The sequence below is a fragment of the Triturus cristatus genome, chromosome 3_2 (assembly GCF_964204655.1).
Source record: "Triturus cristatus chromosome 3_2, aTriCri1.1, whole genome shotgun sequence".
In the NCBI taxonomy this organism is placed as follows: Eukaryota; Metazoa; Chordata; class Amphibia; order Caudata; family Salamandridae; genus Triturus; species Triturus cristatus.
The window spans coordinates 1209404108-1209427389 of NC_140584.1; the positions used below are offsets into that span (position 1 = coordinate 1209404108).

A 23282-nucleotide genomic window follows, 5' to 3' on the forward strand; every position below is an offset into this window, starting at 1 on the left:
AGAAGCGTGAGCCATCTGCTTTTGGAACCAAGTCACTGACTTGGCGATATCCACAAGAAGACTTAAGTAGGCGATCCATTGCACAGGAGAAGCAGAAGAGAAGCTCCACCCGTAACAGTGCTTGGTGCACATACCTCCAGAGACCGTAATGCATCAAGAACAAACCCCAGTTTGCATATTCTTTTCGATGGAGTCCGGTCAGGAAGGAGGATTATCAGCAGGATCTGTGTTTTGACAGAACCTTGGCTATATCGCTGCTGCAATACTCCCATTCCGACAAGTCGGTCTCAGCTAATGAAAAGATAAGGGCTCAGTATCACTCCGTTTACCGCCTCCACAGACCTTGTGCCCACTGGGCCTGACCCCAAGATGGCCGCAAAGTACAAACCCGGCTCTAAATCTGCAAGGCGTTCCAATTGTGCAGGTGTCCCATCAGCACGGTACAAGAAGTGCCTACGCTGCCGCAACACTAGCATTCCGATTCGTTGGCCACAACTAAGAAGCGACGAGGGCCCTGTAACAGTGATTACCGCCTCCCCATGCTTTGTGTCCATAAGGCCTGACCCCAAGATGGCTGCAAATAACTAACCCTTGGTATATGGCACCAGGGATTCCCTCTGGAGACTTGAGAGACCCTTCTATTAAAGGCTCACAACTGAATTAAATAATCAACTGTCTTGGAGAGAACGGATTTACCACAAGCGCTACCACACACTGCTCACCCTAGTTGTATAACACCATGGCCTGACCCCAAGATGGCCGCCAAGTGATAATCCGAAGATAAATACGCCAAGGTTCTGTCCAGAACCCATGAAAATCCCTCCAGTCCGGGACCCAGGACCTAAGCTTAAACCCAACAGGATCCGAAAGCCCACTATAAACCTGGCCCTGTCCGGGACTACACACGGCTGACGCCTCCCCGCCGTTGTGCACCTTCAACCTGAAAATAAAGACGCACAATGAGCGTCCCAGGCAACAACCACCAAGGAGGCACAGACCAGTCGATAACAGACTCGGATGCCTGACCCCAAAATTGCTGCTTCGTGAAGGCAATACCACCTGATCAGCATTTTCAGGAAGCTAAGGGGACGCACAGCTGTTAAACCCTACCTCCGCGACTCATCTCAAGGAGACAATTTTTATTTTATTTTTTAACTCACCCCAGATGAACCATCTAAACTCTTCAAACGTCCAAGACACCCTATCAGACTCACGGTCCCCCCTCTTAGAACCCCAACAATGTCACCGGGCACGCCAATTCCCTCCAACCACCACACATTGACTTACGTGAAAACCCACGGCGCGAACTCCTTCGTTATTAGCTTACCCCCCCAACCTCTCTCTTAAAGCGAGAAAAAAAATTCAAACAAACTGATTAGACAGCATCCAGAAACACTATTTGCGGACACATACCACTGCTCCTCCAAAGGGCAGATCAAAATGGATTTAATCTTCCACACTGAAAGACACGATAACTGGATTGCCACTTTCAGAACGCAACTTTACATCTCTAAAACCACGACTACTCCGCACAGCTGAAAACTAACGATCTCTCTCCCTAACCGCTCGTCAAGGGGCGGGAACACATCTGTGACCATCTACACTAACGGCACAGTCCTGATACAGGCAAACAATGAGAACCTAGAGGCCTTCGACTCGCTCTTCCCCACACTTCGAACCGCTCTCCTTCACTCGCTTCGTCCTTCCTCGACCCATCTCTCACCCCCAGATATTATGCCCCAACAGGATAAGCAATCAAGTATCATCTTGCCCAACGCCACCACCTCCCTCCCCCGCAGAGTCACCTTCCACTCCTTCGCCTCCATGAATCGTGATCTCCAACTCCCAGAGGCACGCCAAACACAAGCTTCTCTAATGATCCACCCTCTTCAACAGCATGATCCTGCCCCACCACTACTGACCACACTACCACTCCCGCAGACCTCTGGAGGACGAAGACACGACACGACCCAATGCATCCCGTACCCAGGGTCCCAAACACAGGCAACATGGTGTCACAAGGAGCAATAGGCAACATTACTTAGCCACAACTTCAACCTCACAGGGTGACCCTATCAAGGATTCCCTCACCCCCCAACCATGTTAACATGGCGCTGCGTCTAACTCTAGAAAGCCAGCTAGAAATTATATTCTGGAGCCTGATCGAAATCCTCACCAACATCGACACGACACGAAAGCCCCAGCAATCCCCTCCCAGGGTGCCCACTCCGTCCAGCTCCAACCACCCTAAACGCCCCACCAGGCCCTTAGTGACCCCTGTGATACGGATTCAGAGACCCTCAAGATCGGACGCTGAGATCCCACCACAGAAACCCGCAGGAACCAAAGCCCCAGCAACCAGGTTACAGAGTCTCACAAAAACTGACACTGAGATCCTGACATCAAGACCCACAAGAAGCAAAGCCGCAATGTCCTTCGAAGAAGCGGCCGATCTAGCCTCATCATACGACCCCCCTCCTACCACAATGTCCCTCGTAGAAGCAGCTGATCTAGCCTCATCATACAACTCCCCTGCTACGGACTCCCCTAAATCCCAAATCCAAGTGGGTTTCAGAAGAGACCTGCCCCTCACGAAACCCCCTAGACCCCCGCCCTTCCTCACCACCTTACCTAGGGCCCCCCCCCCCTAGAAAGAATCATAGCAAAAAAATGAGCTTTTCACCAATTGCATGCTCATCAACTGCAGATCTCCCTCTATGCATGCAACTGAACTAGCAGAAGCCATCCTCTCGCAGGACATTCAATCAATCAATCAATCATAGGCATTTATATAGCGCACTACTTACCCGGAGGGTCTCAAGGCGCTCGGGGGGGCGGGGGGGGGGGGGGGGGGGGGGGAGTGCTGCTACTGCTCGAATAGCCAGGTCTTGAGCTTCTTCCTGAAGGAGAGGTGGTCTTGGGTCAGGCGCAAGTCGGTCGGTAGGGAGTTCCAGGTCTTGGCAGCCAGGTAGGAGAAGGATCTTCCTCCCGTTGTCGTTCTTCGGATGCGGGGGATGGCGGCGAGGGCGTGGCTGGCTGATCGGAGATGTCACTTGGGAGCGTAGAAGTTGATAGGTTGTTGAGGTAGCTGGGGCCTTGATCGTGTAGGGCTTTGTGTGCGTGGGTGAGGAGGCGGAAGGTGATTCTTTTGTTGACGGGAAGCCAATGTAGGTCTCTCAGATGTCCGGAGATGTGGCTATGTCGTGGGATGTCGAGGACGAGTCTGGCTGAGGCGTTCTGGATCTGCTGGAGTCTCTTCTGGAGCTTGGCGGTGGTTCCGGCGTAGAGGGCGTTCCCGTAGTCCAGTCGGCTGGTGACGAGGGCCTGGGTGACCGTCTTCCTGGTCTCGGTGGGGATCCACCAGAAGATCTTCCGTAGCATGCGCAGGATGTTGAAGCATGACGAGGAGACGGCGTTGACTTGTCTGGTCATGGTGAGGGAGGAGTCCAAGATGAAGCCCAGGTTGCGTGCGTGGTCTGTCGGTTTGGGTGCGTAGCCCAGGGCGTGGAGCCACCAGGAGTCGTCCCAGGCGGAGGGTGAGGAGCCCAGGATGAGGACCTCCGTCTTGTCTGAGTTCAGTTTCAGGTGGCTGGTCATCATCCACTCGGCTACGTCTTTCATTCCTTCGTGAAGGTTGGCTCTGGCTGCGGCGGGGTCGTTGGTCAGGGAGAGGATCAGCTGGGTGTCGTCAGCGTAGGAGATGATGTTCAGGTTGTGTTGGCGTGCGATGGCCGCAAGGGGGCTCATGTAGACGTTGAAGAGGGTGGGGCTCAGCGAGGATCCTTGAGGGACGCCGCAGATGACTTCGGTGGCCTCTGACTTGTACGGTGGTAGGCGGACTCTCTGTGTTCTTCCGTTGAGGAAGGAGCTGATCCAATCCAGTGCCTTCTCCTGGATTCCGACGTTGTTGAGGCGTTGCACAAGGGTGCGGTGGCAGACAGTGTCGAATGCCGCGGAGAGGTCTAGGAGGATGAGGGCCGCTGTTTCTCCGTTGTCCATCAGGGCTCGGATGTCATCGGTAGCAGCGATGAGTGCGGTCTCGGTGCTGTGGTTGGCTCGGAAGCCCGACTGTGAGGGGTCGAGGGATCCATTTGTCTCGAGGAAGGCGGCCAGCTGCTTGTTGACGGTCTTCTCGATGACTTTGGCTGGGAACGGGAGGAGCGAGATGGGGCGGTAATTCTTGAGTTCGGTGGGGTCCGCTGTAGGTTTCTTGAGTAGAGCGCTGAGTTCGGCGTGCTTCCAGCTCTCCGGGAAGGTGGCGGTGTCGAAGGAGGTGTTGATGATGTTCCGCAGGTGGGGAGCGATGACAGCGTCGGCCTTGTTGAAGACGTGGTGAGGGCAGGGGTCGGTTGGAGATCCGGAGTGGATGGAGTTCATCATGCGGACGGTGTCTTCCGTGCTGATCGGAGTCCAGGCGCGGAGGGTGGTGGTGGGGGGCGGTGGTTCGGTCGTGGCGGGCGTCGGTTGTGTGCTAAAGCTGTTGTGTATGTCCGCGATCTTGTTGTGGAAGTAGGAGGCGAGGGAGTTGCAGAGGTCTTGCGATGGGGTGATGTCGTTGTTTCCGGCGTTGGGGTTGGAGAGCTCTTTGACGATGTTGAAGAGTTCCTTGCAGTTGTGTGCGTTGTTGTCCAGCCGGTCCTTGAATGCTGTTTTCTTAGTGGCGCGGATCAGTTGGTGGTGCTTCCGGGTGGCAAGCTTGAGGGCGGTAATGTTGTCTGGTGTTGGTTCCCCTCTCCAGGCTTTCTCGAGGGCTCGGCAGTTCTTCTTGGAGCTCTTGAGTTCGTCGGTGAACCAAGGGGCCTTCTTGCTGCCGGGTCTGCTAGGCGGTGTCCTCAGAGGGGCGAGTTCGTCCGCGCAGTTGCTGATCCACTTCGTGAGGTTGTCGGCGGCCTGGCTGGGGTTTGCTGAGCTGGCGGGAGGGTGCTGGCTCAGGGAAGCGGCGAGTTGGTCAGCTGTGATCTTGACATTGCGTTCATCACAGAGACTTGGCTCAACAAACTCTCCTCACCCTGCTTAGATATGCTCATGCCGCCAAGTTTTTCCATTATTAACAAAGACAGAAACGATCAACGAGGGGGAGGTGTAGCTATCATTTATAAGGACAACATCGCCATCATGGAAATTGATTCTTGTAAGTACAGCACCTTTGAATGTCTTACCACCAAGATCAAGACCAAGGATAATGGATCATTACTCTGCCACCTTTTCTATCACCCACCAGGCAACACTTGGGGAACATTTGGCCGACCTGATTGCTCACTGCGCACTCGGGGACGCTAACAACCTAATTCTTGGTGACCTAAACCTCTGTTGGAATGAAGCGAACAACCCGTTAATTCAAACGCTATCCCATCTCCTCCGCGACAACAACTTAGCACAACACTGCTCGGAGGCAACGCACGACAAAGGAGCAGCCATGGATGCCATTATCGCTCAACGAGACGCAATTATGATCGACCAAATACTTCCGGTGGACTGGTCAGACCATCACATGATCCTATTCCACATTAACCAAAAAATGCTTCCTCTGCCACCCGCGCAAGCCCCCTCAAAAAGGGCTAGAACTTCAACCGGATTCCCATGGCCGCCCTAGAAGAAAGGATAAGCTCGCTCCTTCCCAGTGCCAACGACCACCTCACCACAACCGAACTCACCTCACTCTAACTAAAATTTGGTGGCCATGCTTGACTAACTAGCCGCCCTGAAGCTAAAAAAAAAAGCCGAGCCACTCCGTCCAGATCATGGTTCAACACTGACATCAACTCCGGAAAGGAGACAACTAAGAGCCACAGAAAGACGCTGGAGGAATAATCCTACTACCATCCTCCGCGAACAACTCCAAAAAGTTTGCAGGAAGTACAACAATCACATCAAGAACAAAAAATCCTCGTTCTTCCGCTCCGCTCTGGACAGCACAAAACACAGACCCAAAGAGCTAGACAACATCATCAGACAACAAACCTCCAAGCCAGCTTCTTCCTTAATACAGACATCCAAAGAACTTTGCGACAATTTCACCAACTTCTTTGATGACAAGATCACCAGACACCAACAACACCCCCACCCACAAAGAGCAGCACATCTGGGGTGGATGTCATCTCCCCGGTTTCCTCCACCATACCCTGGCTCCTCTTCCGCCCCATTCAGGAAACTGAGATAATCAATCTCATCTCTTCTTCCAAACCCTCATCTCATGTCCGAGACCCTATTCCTCCCCAACTGACTAAAAAGCTGAAGCTCTCCCTTGCACCGCTCTGGTGCACGATCATAAACAGCTCCTTGAAAAACAGAGTTGTTTAGGTTGCCTTAAAGTAGGACAAGTCACGCCTTTGCTGAAAAAACCCAGCCTTGACATAGAGGATTTAAATAACTTCAGACCGGTCTCTAACCTTCCTCTTCTGTCCAAAATCATAGAAAATGCGTACTACAACAACTAACCCAACACCTGGACAACATCAACCTCCTTGACCTCCATCAGTCTTGCTTCAGAAAAGCCTCCAGCACAGAAACCGCGATCCTCAACATCATCGACGATATCCACAAATCACTCGACTCCGACCAATGCTGCCTCCTCATTCTCCTTGACCTATCGGCAGCATTCGAAACGGTAGACCACAATCTCCTCATTAGGGCTCTCCAAGAAAGAGCCAGTCTTGGCGAGGTGGTCGTCAATGGTTCTCTTCTTTCCTACACAATTGCACCCAAAAAAAATCAAAATCAAAAACTTGATGTCCGACATTCATCCAGTCAACAAGAGAGTCCCTCAAGGTTCAGTGCTCTACCCGCAACTTTACAACATTTACATGGAACCTCTCCCCAGACTACTCAAAAAAGCCAACATCCGGTTCCATCTTTATGCAGACGATACTCGGATCTACCTGGAAACCGCCTCCATCAGAGACATTCAACGACTCAATGACGTACTGAGAGATGTTCAACAATGGCTGTCAAGCAACCACCTCAAACTAAATAATCCTCATCTCGAACAAAGATCAGATCCCCCATATTGATGAATGGCTCAAAGCTATCGATGCGCTCAACTGGAACCTCACCCTGGCCGACTGTCAAGTCACTAGGCATCACGCTAGACCTAAAACTGAACATGAACACTCATATAAAGCACTCAGCTAAGAGCGCATTCCTTAACCGAAAGCTACTGAACAAAATAAAACCTTCATCCCGCCCAATGATCTCAAACAGGCCACCCAAGCATTGGTACTGTCAAGACTGGACTTTGGGAATGCAGTCCTCTCAGGAATAGCAAAATCACATCTTGCTCCCCTCAAAACAACGCTTAACGCGGCAGCCAGAATGGTCACCGGAATCAAGAAATTCAATCACATCTCACCTGCACTCAGAGAACTCAAGTGGCTCCCGGTGGAAATGAGGGCGAGCTTCAGAACAGCCGGCCTCGCACACAAAGCTCTGCACACCGGCAAACCCGAATATCTGGCAGCTAAACTCAAAAAAGCCAGCCAGGACAGAACCTCAGAAGCTCAAATTCTCTTCTACTCATCCCGCTGAAAACGCGAAAACAAAAAAATGCTACTCGATCCTTCACCAGGACAGCACCTAAAATCTGGAACTCTATTCCCCCTCACATCAGAACTATCCCCTCCTTTGTAAAATTCAAGAGTCAACTCAAAACCTTGTTCCTCGACCGCTCCCTAGGGAACCGATAGGAGCAGACGTAGCCCGGAAGCAGGCCCCCCCCGCACTGCTTCGAACCAGAACTCTCCGCCTCCGACCCTCACTATTATTGTTTACGTGTCTAGCTGCACTGCTTCTGATGTAAAGCGCTCCGATACCCTCGGGTCAGGCCAGGGCTATATAAAACTTCTAAATAAATAATAATAAATAAATTGATCTAGTTATTGATCCACATTAGGCAGTCTATCTTTTGCAACCAATCCCCAGATCACTGAATTGGATCCTCTGTGTCTGGATATCAGCAGCATACACGCAAAGCCTCTCTTCTTCAAATGTGCTCGCAAGGAGGTCCACACAACATTGCAAAGCAGATGCGACAAGGCCAAACTCTGTAGAACGGAGTTAAAAATATAAGCAGCTTAAAGGGAGTATGACCTTCGAGCTGGTGATATCTGCAGATCAGTGGCAGTGAAGAATCCCAAGAACAGTCCTTCAACACCACAGGTCGATGCGAGGAGAACGAGAAGAACAAATGCTTCAGGGAAGGTCAGGCAAGGCTCAGAAAGGGGAGCAGTTCTTCAGTTATTAAGGAGGCCATTCACATCCAGAGGGTGTGAGAGGTACGTGTTTGACACTGTTGCACGTACTTTCGCTATGCAGGGAAGACTGAAAGTCATCCAGACTTCACGAAAGCTTCTGCACTCAACCATAGTGAGGGGCTTGTGTAAGACGGAGAAGCTTACAAAGGCATGATCATAGCAGAAAATAAGGATCAGGTCTGCTAGGAGGCAAAATGAAATGTAGGAAAAGAGCTTGAATGGGAGGGCTGCTAAATATGTGTGTGCAAAGCGGATGTTTCCCCAAGTGGCGGTGTAGAGGTTATTGACCCAGTCTAATCACCCACAGGCTTGCAGGGTGGGACTGGGAACGCAAACCAGCCCTGGCAATTATGTCGGGCTGGCCCTGAAGGGGAGGGGAGATGGAGGGATTAAGAGGTGCTGGTGGGAAACAGTGCTGCTGTGCTTTTGTTACAGGGGGCCGATATTGCAGCCCTGCTGCAAAGCCGCACCCCAGAAACAAAAACGACCCCCATCCTTCCGGCCTACTGGGAAAACGCCCGGTGCCCGCTACGCCCAGTCCAGCCGTACAAGCTGGAAGTGTCTCAAAATGGACATCTTCTGCAAGCAGAGAGCAATAACAATCATCATTAGCCCCGTCACTGAGGTACACCTGTTACAAGACCAATATTTTATGGTTTACATAGCATGTATTCACACCCATAAGTAACACTTACCAAAAAATACGAGCCACAGTCCTCGATTTGGTTGTGACTCAGATCCAGGACCTTCAGAACATTCAACAATTGCTGGAAGAAAAAGAAAAATCCTGAGGGTTTGACATTGTGAGAGCAGAGAAAGAAGCAGTCAATTCCAAAGTAAGACATGTGGAGAAACAGAGTGCCTGGAAGCTAAACAGAACCTGTGTAACTGCCAAGTACATAAAGTGGGCTCTTAAAATGGAGAGGATACCTCTTGCGAACCCGAAGCAGTAACCAATGCAGTTCAAACATTACATTTTATTCACCACTGTGAGCGGCCAAGTAAGACGAGTGAGCTGCAATTTCAAACTGTTAATGAACATATCGGATGCCACGAGGTACAGATCGCATGATGCATAGAGGACGCAAGAGGTAACCTACGGCACCTCAGCACGCCTAGGTGATGCAGATGGCAAAGGGGACGACAGAGCCCTTTTCAGCCAATGGGTGCACTCGCTGTGTAAGAGAACAGAGTAGAAAGACAGACCACATTATATTAGTGGTATCACACTTAGGGAGATAAAACATGGGAGGTTATTGAAGGGTTTCAGGAAATGGTGAACTTCACTGAGAAGAAGTGGAGATCTACAGAGTGCATCCATAGAGATAGATCAGGAGACAAAGCACAAGAATGTTATGTTATGTGTATTTGTAAAGTGCACCATCGCCCACGAGAGCATCCGGGCTGCCTTCATAGCAAAGGAAGGGGCCTCCAACATGGGCATAAACCGCAGTCTTTAAGCTTGCAACAGTGGAGACTTTAAATGGAACCAAAGGTGGCGACGGTGGAGGGCACGGCGTAAACCGCAGTGAAGACTGGGATGAAAGCCAGGAGCATCTGGAAGGAGTGCTTCCATCCAGTGCCTTCACCAGTACATGGTTTTAGAGCGCCCAGGAAGCTGGGAACAACAGTAATCAAGCAAAGTTTATGGGGCCTCGTCACAAAGGTAAAGTTACACAAGTAAATCTACTACTACATGTAGGCGTACATCTACACATGTGTGCCATTTACCATTTCAGAGTGTGGATTTACACCCACGTGCAGATGTGCACGCCTCTACCGCTGTCGTACTTTAATATTCGGGACCGCGTAGGGGACAGGGCCCTACCCCTGTCTATCTTGGTATTAGCAAACCGCAAATGGTAAATGCGGCATGTACGAGTGCTTTATATATCGTTTTAGCTATGAATGCACTGTGTACACGTTATTCTGCTTCACTACGCGGGTTCCATTTTGGAAGCAGTGGCCATCTTGTCATTGCCCTCACATAGCCTATAATGGAGTAAATACGGGCCTCACAGTACATGGGCTTCTCCTCTGACTTCTCTGTGACCTGGGCAGCTGGCTCTGCTGCCCCAGGTCAAACCGGTCTCACGAGCTCCCCTTCCTCCGTCCACCTGTGATTAGCATCAGGGCTTGACCCGTCATAAAACCCTTTCATTCTATACAATCCCCCGGCTAATCTCTTCCACACCTGCTTGTTCCTGCTTTATGACTTGTTTCCCAAAACAGGAGATGCTCATGTTTATTGGGGGGTCTGTTTACATCTGATGTGGGATCTGAACCTTACTGTGTAAATCATTGTGGGCTGGCCGAACTGGAATGTGGGATGGTCATCATGACTCTGCCTTTTCTTTGTAATGTACACTCATATATGGCCGTATCATAAAACCTAGGAATGTATGCTTGAGGCCAGAAAAGGCCTATTTAAAGTGAAGTCCGTCTCCATGATTTTCAGCAGTCTCCTGAGAACATACACGCTGTTGTACTTCTAGGATACCTGTCATTGGTCTGCAGCCAATAAACGAATCTTTGACTTCACCCAGAAGACTCTGTGTTTCTGTAGGTCTGGAACAGGGTGAACCCAGAAGTCATAGGGTGTGTGCCCCTGCACCGCTGGGTCTAAAATACCCAGTACTTCAGTTTGGCGCCCAACTCGGGACGATTTCAGCGGTACCAGTCCAAGCCAGAGGTTCGTGAGGAGCTTCGTGTGGAAATTCCGGAGGAAGGCCGCCACTTCATCGACCCCTGCATGTCGACGTGGTCCGAAAGTCTTTTCTGCGAGGTTCTCCGCGTCCCGACGGCTACGAAGGACTGCTGCCCTGATTAATCGACCTGTTTTGGACCCTTGACGAATTTGAGAGAGCGAAACAATCGAGAGAGTCTTCTGGTGACGCCATCGATCAGCAATATTCAGTTAAGTATAAGTGGAGCGTCTCCCATTTGTTTGGTATCCCTCGGGATCATTTTGATTTGGTAATTTGGAGTTTGCAAACGCCAAAACCAGAGGACTCGTGTATTCACGAGAATATCGTAATCGATAATCCTTTGACGTTTGGATCTAGACTAGTGAGCAAAGATGCCTGGTTCTGGACTATTTGGTAGATTATTCTGTTTGGGTTGTGGAAAAGATTTCCAGCTAGAGGAATCATGTCCGGTTCCTCCGGTTGGAACTCCAACTTATGAGCTCTATGTAAAACATGGCGTAGGCCCCATTGCATATAACGAAGTGTGGATCCACTACACCAGGAAAGATGGTGTTTTAAAATGGCCCCAAAATGGTAGTTTTGATACCGATATTTTAGATAATTTGGAAATTAAATTGTTTAAGAAGAAAGCCCGGTCGGCGATGTTTGACTCTTTCCGCTTATGGCGAAAGGAAGCCAAACAAAAGGAAATTAAGTTAGCGAAAAAGAATAAGAGAGAGAAAGGTATGACAGTGATGCAAGCAGCTGTACAATTTAAAGACAATGAAGAGGAGCAAATGAGTGAGCAATTGCATAGGCAGCGCAAGTTAGGGATTGACAAATGTTACCCAGCTTTACCATATTCGAAGCAGAATGAGTCCGAAGAAAAGGAGAAAGATCCCCTGATGTCACATTTGTTGAGTTCGCCACCCCCGTATGCTCAAAATGCCACGGCGCCTCCCCAGCTTGTAAATATGCCACCTCCAGTGAATATACTGCAAGCCTTGCCGCAACCGCCAGTTGCTTTGCAGCCGGTTCCTATCCCTGTAGCGCAGCCCTCTCAAGGACCGCCAGTTGTGCTTCCAACTGCCCCCGCACTTCCTGCGACTTTGCCCAATACAGCAGCTGCCTCCCCTGACACTCTTCCTTCCACCACTCCAGTACCTGTCTCTACATCCTCTTTCCTTCCCTCTGTTTTTCCCCCTGTTCTCGCCTCAGCTTCTCCTTCAGCGCGACAGCGCTTAGCTAATGTGGTTACTACATTAATGTCTCCTCTCTTTGAGTCATCTGGTGCGACTCCTGGTTTACAGCGTAAGCAATTGCGTAGCCAATTACCTAACCCTGACGAGAAAAAGGTAATAGATAACATGGCGCGTAGATGGATTGTTTTCCCTTCACTGTATAATGTGGAATCAGTTGTCAACGTTTTCCATCAGTGGGATGCCCCAAAACAGAGATATGTGTTCGAGAAAATGTGCGAAATTCTCTGTGAAGAATTGGAGGATAGTGGTAAAAATCCGAACCCGCAGGAATTGTGTAGAGTGAGGTTCGATTTTGGAACTGGTATAATTGTGGACCGCGGAGTAGATAAAGCAGTTGCGGTTGTATTGTCCTTTAGGAATGATGATTGCCAACAATCATTGTTTGAACAAGATGTCCTTGTGGGGAAAAAGGTAAAAGCGCGACAATACCCTATGAGAGAAGTTCCCCCGGTATGGAAGGAAGCGGTTGCAGCTGCCGGTGGTAACCCCGCTGTGGCAGCGCATTTCCAGCGTGTTTGGGTGCATGTTCCATGGAAGCGCTCTGAGGTGTTAGCGCTTAAGCAGTCCTTGCCTGATCCCCGTAAAAACCCAGCAGGTTATTATAAAGAGTTATCACAGACGGCAGGGTCATGCATTATGAATCTGGCCGACATAGACATGTTGTTTGGTAATGTTGTTCCACAGCCTCTATGGGGGTCAATTCGTAATGTAGATCACAATGCAGAACTAGGGGATACATGGGCTAACATTGTTGCTGCTGATGCTAGACAAACTGGTGGTGCGAAACCAGAACCTTTAGTAGCTGAACTGCCTGGTAGAATCATCACGTATATGAAGACAATAATGCCTGCGATGCGCGTAAATTGGGACAAGTTATCTGCATGCAAGCAGAAGAAAGATGAGACAGTGTCAGACTTCTTTACTAGGTTTGAAGAAACGTTTATTGATCACAGTGGGCAGGATATGAGTACTGAGGGTGGCCAACGGTTGTTTGTGGATAAGTTTGTGCAGAATTTACTTCCTGACCTGTGTAAAAAGTTAAAGGATTCGGAAAGTTCTTGGGCTGTTTCTTCTTCAGCGCAAATACTGGCTACTGCACAGTATTATGAAAATAGAGATAAGGACGAGAAAGATAGAACAGAAAAGAAAACGAAGGAACTAAAGACAAAGGTCCTTTTACAGCAGGCCTATCCGCCACGTGGAGGTCAGAATTATAGGCAACCCCAAGGTGTCTATCACCAACCCCAACAGTTTCAGCAAATGAATGGGTATTACCAACCACGTGTCCCTGTAGGTCCCAACCAATGTTCATACTGTAAAGAGGAAGGTCATTTTAAATACAGTTGCCCTAAATTAATGCAGCGGAACGGTAATATGTATGGCGCCAGAGGAAGGGGTGGTCAGCAAGCTCCTAGAGGCAGAGGGCGTGGAAGTGTTCCCCAGAACGCGCGTCCTCTGCCGCCTCAGAGTACCATCAATAGCTTTGATCAGCAAGCTAACGCGATTAGTAATACGGCTCAGCATTATAATAATGATTATTATGCAGAGGACGGTGATGCAGAAAATAATGATTACTAGGACAGCCGTAGACAGAGAGAGGGAGTTGTTTCAGTGCCAGTGGATCAGAGTGGACCGTATGTTGAGGTGACTACAGCAAATGTAACGGAGCCTTTTCTGCTAGACACTGGTGCTGCAAAGAGTTCAATCATGCATTCAAAACTCCCTGGCGCACCTTTGTCTGGCGATATAAATGTTTCGGTAGGTTTTTCTGGCGCCCCTGTTAGGAACCCGATTTCTAGTCCCATGTCACTTTCTGTTGGACCTTGCGAGCTGAAAGCACCCCTGATCCTAACAACAGGTTGTGGTGAGAATTTGCTGGGATTAGATTTGTTGAAAAGATTGCATGCTACACTGTATTGTTCTCCTTCAGGAGTACAACTCACATTAGGTAGGAAAGTGATTTCCCCAATGTACTTGTCTAAAAATACAATGCCGCCTGAATTGTCATCCCTTCCGGATTCCCTTTGGGCTACTGGTCCCAATGATGTGGGCCTCTTGGAGATACCGCCATATGTGGTGACTTTAAAGGCTAATGTCAGACTGCCACGTATTCCCCAGTACAAGATCTCTAACGAAGGCCAGAAAGCATTGTTAGACATTGTCAGCGACTTGATTAATAAGGGTGTGATTGAAGAGACAAGAGGCAACGTTTGCAATAGTCCGATTTTACCTGTCTTAAAACGAACGGATCCTTCACAGCCACCTGTTTACAGATTTGTGATTGATCTTAGAGAGGTTAATAAGATTGTTGTGCCACAGTTTCCGGTTGTCCCTGATATAACAGCCTTGTTAACAATGATTCCAGCCTCTGCTGCATGGTTTTCAGTGATTGATTTAAAGAATGCTTTCTTTAGTATCCCAATTGCAGAAGAGAGCAGAGATATTTTTGGTTTTAGTCTGGGAGGCCGAAGCTTCCGTTTCAAACGCGCTCCCCAGGGCTACTGTGAGAGTCCATCCATATACAGTCAGGCTTTGAAGGCGCAGCTTGATGCACTTGTTTTACCTAGTGGCGCTATCCTGATTCAGTACGTGGATGATTTACTAATTGCCGCGGATACTGAGAAGATCTGTAAAGAAGCCACATTGTCACTGTTGCGCCATTTATCCGCTTTCCATCACAAGGTGTCTCTCTCCAAGCTGCAATATTGTCGACAAGAAGTGACCTACTTAGGTCATCTCTTATCGAAGGAGGGAAGGAAACTGACCCCAGAAAGAATTCAAGCCATTGCACAGTTGAGTGTGCCAAAAACACAGAGAGAAGTGCGTGCTTTCTTGGGCATTACTTCATACTGTAGGCATTGGATTCCTAGTTTTTCTTTATTGGCAAAACCTTTAGTAGCCTTAACATGCAAAGACACACCGAATCCTATCCCATGGTCTGAAGAGTGCCAGAAAAGTTTTGTGGAATTGCGTAATGCATTATGTTCAGCACCTGTGTTGGGTACCCCTGACTACAGTAAGCCTTTTACATTGTATGTTCACGAGAAAGATGGATGTGCGTTGTCAGTGTTAACACAGCCTTTTGGCGACAGACCGCGCCCATGCGCGTATTTTTCATCAACCTTGGACCCTGTAGCAAGGGCATTGCCAAGCTGTCTGAGAGCGACAGCTGCTGCAGCGATGTCTATCCGACAATCTGCTGGTTTGGTAATGGACAATACATTGATTGTTATGGTTCCACACGCTGTAGACACATTATTAAATAGGACCAAGACACAACACTTGACTAGTGCGCGATTATCAGGTTATGAACTTACACTGTTAGCAAATCACATACACATAAAAAGATGCAATACGCTGAATCCAGCTACATTGTTGCCAATTCCAGCAGACTCAGATGAGATTGAGCAACAGGACTGTCTGTTCAGAACAGAAGAAGAGACGAAAGGGAGAGTAGATCTAAAAGATACTCCCCTGACTGAGTGTGATGGCACTTTATGGGTAGATGGTTCATGTTTTAAGCTCCCTAATGGTGACACGACTGCTGCATATACTATCACGACTTTGCACACGGTCGTGGAAACTGCACGAGTGCCACATAATTCGGCCCAAGCAGCGGAATTAATCGCCCTCACGAGAGCATGTGTGTTGTCTGAAGGAATGAGAGTGAATATATACACAGATAGCCAGTACGCCTTTGGCGTGGCTCATAATTTTGGGCGACTGTGGAAGGAGCGTGGGTTCCTGACGTCGCATGGAGCTAAAATTCAGAATGGCAAGTTGGTGAATGATCTCCTTGAGTCACTGACCCTACCGTTGCAAGTTGCGATCATGAAATGCAGTGCGCACAGGAAAGTCACAGATGATGTTGGACGTGGGAATGCGTTTGCTGATGAGACCGCGAAAGAAACAGCACAGAATGTGAAGACTAGAATGTATGTTGCAGGCCCCGCGAGATGGGTTGACGATGTGGGAATGTGTGAGAACACAATAGAGAGTGTGAAGTCGCTTCAAGCTGAAGCCACAGAGGAAGAGTTAAGCAAGTGGAGAGAAAGTATGGGTAAGTTGGATGAGAATGGTTGTTGGATTGATCTGACAGAACATAGGCGATGGTTGTTGCCTGATGCATATGTGCTTCCAGTGGTTACTATGGCACATGGAATGGCACATATCAGTACGAAAGGTATATGCAAGTTGTTGGCTCCAGTATGGCAGAATGCTGGGATTCCCAAGTGTGCAGAGAATGTGGTCAAGAATTGCATAGTATGCTTGAAGTACAACCCTGGTAGGGGAACCCCAACTCCAGCTGGTCACTTTGCACCCCCATCATGTCCATTCGAAGTTTTGCAGCTGGACTTTATTCACATGGAAAGGTGCAACAACCTGAAATATGTACTGGTGGTTGTTTGTGCTTTCTCAAAATGGATAGAGGCTTATCCTCTGAAAGATAACACTGCCCTATCCACAGCCAAAGCCCTTGTGAAGGAATTTTTCCCTAGGTTTGGGATGCCAAGAATGGTGTGGTGTGATAATGGAAGTGAGTTTGTGGGTAAAGTGATGAAGAATGTATGTGAAGGGCTAGGGATAAAGCAGAAGTTCCACGCTGCAAATCACCCCCAATCAGCTGGATTAGTAGAACGCTACAATGGAGCCTTAAAGCTCAAGCTGGCCAAAATCCAGGCGAGCACCGGTCTTAAATGGCCTGACGCTCTGCCTCTAGCACTCCTGTCCACCAGAATGACCATACACTCACGAGTGGGGCTTAGCCCTTACGAGGTTGTCTTTGGCCGTCCGGCCAATGTATGGGGTGTACCGAGGCCCATGAAGTTCAGTGAGATAGAGCATCCAGTACTGCTCGATTACCTGTATGATTTGACTGTTAAACTGCGTGTTTTGCACCAACAGGTACATGATACTCTTCCCCAAGCTTCTGAACCTCCTGGACACCCTATCAACCCTGGTACGTGGGTGCTAGTCCGAAATTTCCAGCGCAAGAGCAACGACGAGCCTCGCTGGATCGGCCCTCATCTTGTTCTTCTTTCGACAAGATCAGCAGTGCGAGTGAAAGGAAAGAAACACTGGATCCATGGTACCCACTGTAAAGTAGTCCCTTTGCCTCTGCCATATGACCAGTGGGTCAAGGAGGGTATCGCCGACTCTGAGACAGACACTGTACCTCGTTTTGTACCATTCAGTGACGCACGCATAAGAGACACAGTTTCAGACCAAGAGAGTGACAATATTCTGCAGGAAGCTGTGCCACCATCAAATCGACTGGACACCACTGAGCCTGAACTTTTGTTTCAAGACCAAACAGCACCTGGCCGCCTCCGCTATAATTTGAGACCTAGGCCCATGGACAAATAAAGATTTCCTCACTATTTCCTTTTTGACATTTTTGCTCTCCCATCTGAAGGACTTTCTTGATTTTTGTTTTTCGAACCACCATCCGGGTTCTGCCGCAGGGTCGCGGTGCCAAGACTTTGGGGTACAGGCCGAAGACGCTAGGTCAACGGTTCTGGTTGGTCTAGGGCGTTTCCCTGGACTGACAGGCGTACTCCTTAGCAGAAGACACTCATCCGCCGCGAGCGGCCCGAGTAGAGGATGGAGTTTTTTAAGATGGAGAGACCAATTGAGGAAATGAACTTTAACGCAAGGATGTGTAGAATTGTAAAAAGTAAATGTTTTGTCTTTTTGTGCCTTTTTACACTATGTAGTATCATAATGTTTATTGTAGGATTTGTGTTTTTCTCCGCTCAAAAGCCCATTGAACCCACTGAACAGCCTATACCTCTTTCTACTGCCTCCTCTCACTCTTTCCACCCTTTGCCTGAGCACGAACAGACCAGACGATCAGAGTTCGTAAATAACTCGTTTATCCAGCTCTTGCACCAGCACCAACTGGTAATGAATACGACCAATTGCTGGGTGTGTGGGTTAATGCCACATACCATTAACAAGGGTATTCCCTACCTGGTGCTGCCGTATAGTTACAATGGATCGTCATGGGCATTCCAGACCATGTTTCTCTATGCTCTAGATACATACTCCCCTCGCCAACCGCGTTCCATCAGACCTATCACCAATAATAAGGCTTTGATGAAAGGAGTTGCCGATATGAGTAGGGATATCGATGCCTACTCATCCATTCCCAAAGAAGAGTTGAGACCTTATGTAGGATGGAACGCGACAGGGTATAGTATTAGTCTGGGTGAAAGACAGCGAAAAATCTCGTCTCCAATCTGGGTCGTACCCCACATGGGTCGGTTCTGCTTACAGGGTAATGGTCAGAATCCTAGAGCTCAACTGGGAAGAAGTGACTGTACTGAAACGTACACTTTCCCGTCACAGTTTTCCCCTGCGTTTTTGGCTGCCAAGGGCACATATTTCATCTGTAATGACCGAGCATATACATGGCTGCCCCCTGATTTCTCGGGCACATGTTATATTGCGAACTTGCTATCGCCGACATTTACTGCTGCCTCTGACTATCACAAGACCAGAGTGGTGAGAGGTGTGATTAGTAAGGAGGATACTGCCGGTCAGGAAGCGGGAGACTTCTTCTTGTGTTTCCTGCCGTTTTGGGGACCTATGGTCAATAGTAGGAACCTGAGACAGCTGACTCGTGTGGTTGAATCCACTGTCAATGTAACGGCTGGTGCCCTTAGTAATCTGACAGCTGAGCTCCAAGCGGATCGCCTTATGACTTTGCAGAACCGCATGGTTCTAGACGTTATTCTTGCAGACCGCGGTGGGGTATGCAAGGTCATCCAATCCAGTTGCTGCATTTTCATACCAGATAATGCTCCAACAGTGTATCAAGCCATCTCCAAACTCCATAAAATATCTGAAGCCATACACGTGGATAAGGGAGATTGGTCACTGGTGGGGTGGTTCTGGGAATTGATATCTGCCTGGGGTTGGAAAGTTCTGATGGTCATTGGAATGATCTTAGCCATTCTTTTCCTGTTCTGTCTGTGCATACAGTGTGCTCCCGCGATATGTGGCCTCTGTGCTACCTTATGTGTAAGGAAACCCGTATCGAGGGACGAACTAAGTAATAGGATGATGCTACAGCAACATCTCCATGACTTTGTGAACATTGACCTGGACTCGGATTAAGATGAGTATAGTGATTGCCTATGTAAGGGCAAAAGGAGGGTCTGTCGTACTTTAATATTCGGGACCGCGTAGGGGACAGGGCCCTACCCCTGTCTATCTTGGTATTAGCAAACCGCAAATGGTAAATGCGGCATGTACGAGTGCTTTATATATCGTTTTAGCTATGAATGCACTGTGTACACGTTATTCTGCTTCACTACGCGGGTTCCATTTTGGAAGCAGTGGCCATCTTGTCATTGCCCTCACATAGGCTATAATGGAGTAAATACGGGCCTCACAGTACATGGGCTTCTCCTCTGACTTCTCTGTGACCTGGGCAGCTGGCTCTGCTGCCCCAGGTCAAACCGGTCTCACGAGCTCCCCTTCCTCCGTCCACCTGTGATTAGCATCAGGGCTTGACCCGTCATAAAACCCTTTCATTCTATACAATCCCCCGGCTAATCTCTTCCACACCTGCTTGTTCCTGCTTTATGACTTGTTTCCCAAAACAGGAGATGCTCATGTTTATTGGGGGGTCTGTTTACATCTGATGTGGGATCTGAACCTTACTGTGTAAATCATTGTGGGCTGGCCGAACTGGAATGTGGGATGGTCATCATGACTCTGCCTTTTCTTTGTAATGTACACTCATATATGGCCGTATCATAAAACCTAGGAATGTATGCTTGAGGCCAGAAAAGGCCTATTTAAAGTGAAGTCCGTCTCCATGATTTTCAGCAGTCTCCTGAGAACATACACGCTGTTGTACTTCTAGGATACCTGTCATTGGTCTGCAGCCAATAAACAAATCTTTGACTTCACCCAGAAGACTCTGTGTTTCTGTAGGTCTGGAACAGGGTGAACCCAGAAGTCATAGGGTGTGTGCCCCTGCACCGCTGGGTCTAAAATACCCAGTACTTCACCGCCTCGATTCAGTGGATGGAAACACTGAAGCCTCAATTTATACAAGTAACTGTTCACACGTAGGTGGAGAGCTCCACCACCGTGTACAGTGCTCTGCAGCCGTTTGACTAGGTTTGCACCATAGAAATACTGTATACATACATACTGTGGTGGAGATCTCTCCATGGAAAGTATAGAGAAAATAACAAAAGGTTATTATCCTTTAAAAACAAACACAATTTTTTTAAATATAAAATACAAATGTAAAATCATTTCCTATGCCACTGAAATAAAGTAATAAAATAGTTGTTACAGCAATATTACTATTTACATTAAGTGTAGTAAATTAAAATATATATCTATTTAACTTTTTGATATATCGTAAAGAATTTACAAAACAATTTCAACCCACAGTAAAGTTTTTTACTTAGTGTATAAAGTGTTACAAATTGGGTTGAAATAATCTGTTTAAAAACATTTTTTAACCAAAATTTCACTGGGTTATTTAATTATTTTGCAGAATTTTATTATTCAATAAAACAAATTGAAAATTATCTGCATATTTTTAACATGTCTGTGTTAAAAAAATCAAATGAATTTTATTGATTTACCATTATTGCTTTTAGGGTGTTTTAAGTCCCTACCGTCATCGCTTTCTATGGGCGTGTGGTGCTCTAGGACTGTTGTAACTTTAGAGGTGGAGGCATATAGATTAATGTTAAAATATGATTATTTAAAATCCTTACAATCAGATGAGGTCTTCTTTTATTCAAAGAAACGTTGCAGCACATTGCATGATGATTACCCCTTTAACATTATAAAAAATCAGCTACATGAATAATAGTGCAAGATTTGTTATCATATTAAATAGATTCTTTACAAAAAGCCATGAAGTGGCTTTAATTAAGTCAACATTTCCTGTTACCGTGATGTGTGAGGACGTAGCGCACTGGTGGGGATTTGCTAAGCAATAAGAAGTGAATGTTCCTAGCCCGGTGTCGGGGCTTCCCGCAGTCAATCTTTTGGCAGCAAGAAAAATACATTTCCGGAAGCATCCAATTAATTGTGGGTCCATGCCATTTATGCACTCCTCGATTGCATTTACATACTTTTAAATCTGTAAAAGAGTTGTCATAGGAAACGTTTTCTCAATGGGAGTATTTTTTTAGGAGTTCAGGAGAGACTCTGCCGCGGATTCCAATGATGGGCATGCACGATGTGATTCGCGCTATTGCTTACCATAACAATCCCTAAGAGGGATTAGACCAAATCTAGCTTGTATTCGGTCTCCTTTTTTAAATCTAGTTTTGAACAGTAATGTGCTTATTCTATCGCAGTGGGTGTTTGTAGTGTACCGCCGTTCCCTAAACCCTCCCATTTACTAGCAGACACTGCCATTTTCACTTCACTCCCTCTGGTCCCGCCGACATTTACTCCATACATAGTAAGCTTACCTGTGTGGAGACGGAGGCGGAGACCCCCCACTTGTGGGTTTTTGAATTACATTTTGAAGGAAATTAGCGGCACTCCTGTGACACTACTTTACAAAGTGCAGTTGGTGAAGTCGGCGCGGTGCTGTATGGCCAGGCGGCTGTTCTTCATAGAGAAGTCAATGGAGATCACTGTTCAACGTTAAGAATAGAAATAACTTGAATATCCATATACACAGTCGGGGAAGAGTGTACGCAGTTATGGAAAGAAGTTAAAAAGGGACATCATTTAGCTTCGTTGTTTGTGTTCTGATCTGTGGTTATGTTTTCTTTATAACATCTGAAGTGGTCTAACTCATGAGAACTATTTTCTTTTTAACCAAGGACTTTTTATTGGTGTTTATCAAATATGAAATATGGCCTTACAAACACTCCCAATATGGGAGAGAAGAAATACAAATGGTATAACCATCCCTTCAAGTACTTCCCATGCGACCAGTCCCTCGCAGCACCTCTTCTGCTGGGGCCCCTCAATACTTTGCTCAGAAAAAGAAAAGCAAGCGCCGAGTCCCTATGCCCCTCCAATCCAGTTTGGGCCGACCTGACTTATTAGTTTGTGCGCTCCCTCCTCCTGCTGCAGTTTCCCACTAAATTTTCAGAGATCAAAACATTTCAGTGCTCACAGCCGAACTGGATCCGTGGGGGTGTTTGTAAGTTGTAGCAGGCATCTGACCAGCGACGGTCAGTTTTTTTCAAAGCGTTCGCCATCTTGTTGTAGCTGTAACGTCAGTTTTTTCCAAGGAAATAGTCTGGCTAGACCTGTAGAACCACTGTAGAGCACTAGGGGGCATCCTTTTCTTCCAGCACAATGTTATCAATGCCTTGGCTGCCCTGTTATTTGCCATTAAACAGTTCTGTGGCTTGTTCTGCAAGCTCTTCGCTCAGACGCTTGAGTACCATGCCAACTCCTCAGGTTCCTCAAACCCCACAGGTTCCTATGCACTGCTCGGGACTGCTTTCCAGGAAGTCTAAATTGTAGAAAAGCTCCTCCAGATGTGCAACATCATCCCTGTCTCCAACCACATCTTTGGCATCTGTTGTCTAGTCCACTTCATGATCTATCAGGGGTCACATAGCAACGAAACATGACTTTTGAGGTCTTTCCCTATTGAGGGCCACTCTAAGGTGTTAGGGCTGGTGCCTCCCTCTGTAATGGCCCCTCCCACTGGGACTGATATGTTATAACGCTACTGTGGACGAGTCTGCACCCCACTTAGTAGTCTGTAAATATAAACCAGATATCACACCTTCAGTGCCGAGCTGAATACATACATTTCTCCAGAGGTGTAAGCCCCTCAAGGCGGCCATTTTATTGATAGGGTATACGGACCAATGAGCAGCCACAGATACTGGATCCCATCCATCTCTTGAAGCTTGAACTCTCTGTAACGTCTCAATCTGGTACCTCTGGCAAAGATTTGACAGGACTCTACAATCACCCTACCGCCATCTACTAAAAGCTTCTTTTTACACATCGGGTATGCAGTCTGTATTGTTGAACACAGAGAGGGAAGCGATGTAAGCAAACCCCACGCTTCTGTTCTTCCCATATATTCAGTATTTAGTGGAAGTGGACAGATATGTGTTTTT

At 47.8% G+C, this 23282-nt stretch overlaps 1 protein-coding gene across 1 annotated transcript in view; it reads right to left on the reverse strand.

Moving 5' to 3' along the window:
• STK11IP (serine/threonine kinase 11 interacting protein) overlaps positions 1-23282 on the reverse strand; it is a 410719-nt gene that overhangs the window by 311894 nt on the left and 75543 nt on the right. Inside the window, exon 7 of the mRNA XM_085650186.1 lies at positions 8945-9016. Within this exon, the coding sequence (XP_085506312.1) occupies positions 8945-9016 (72 nt within the window). The remainder of the gene's footprint in view (positions 1-8944; positions 9017-23282) is intronic.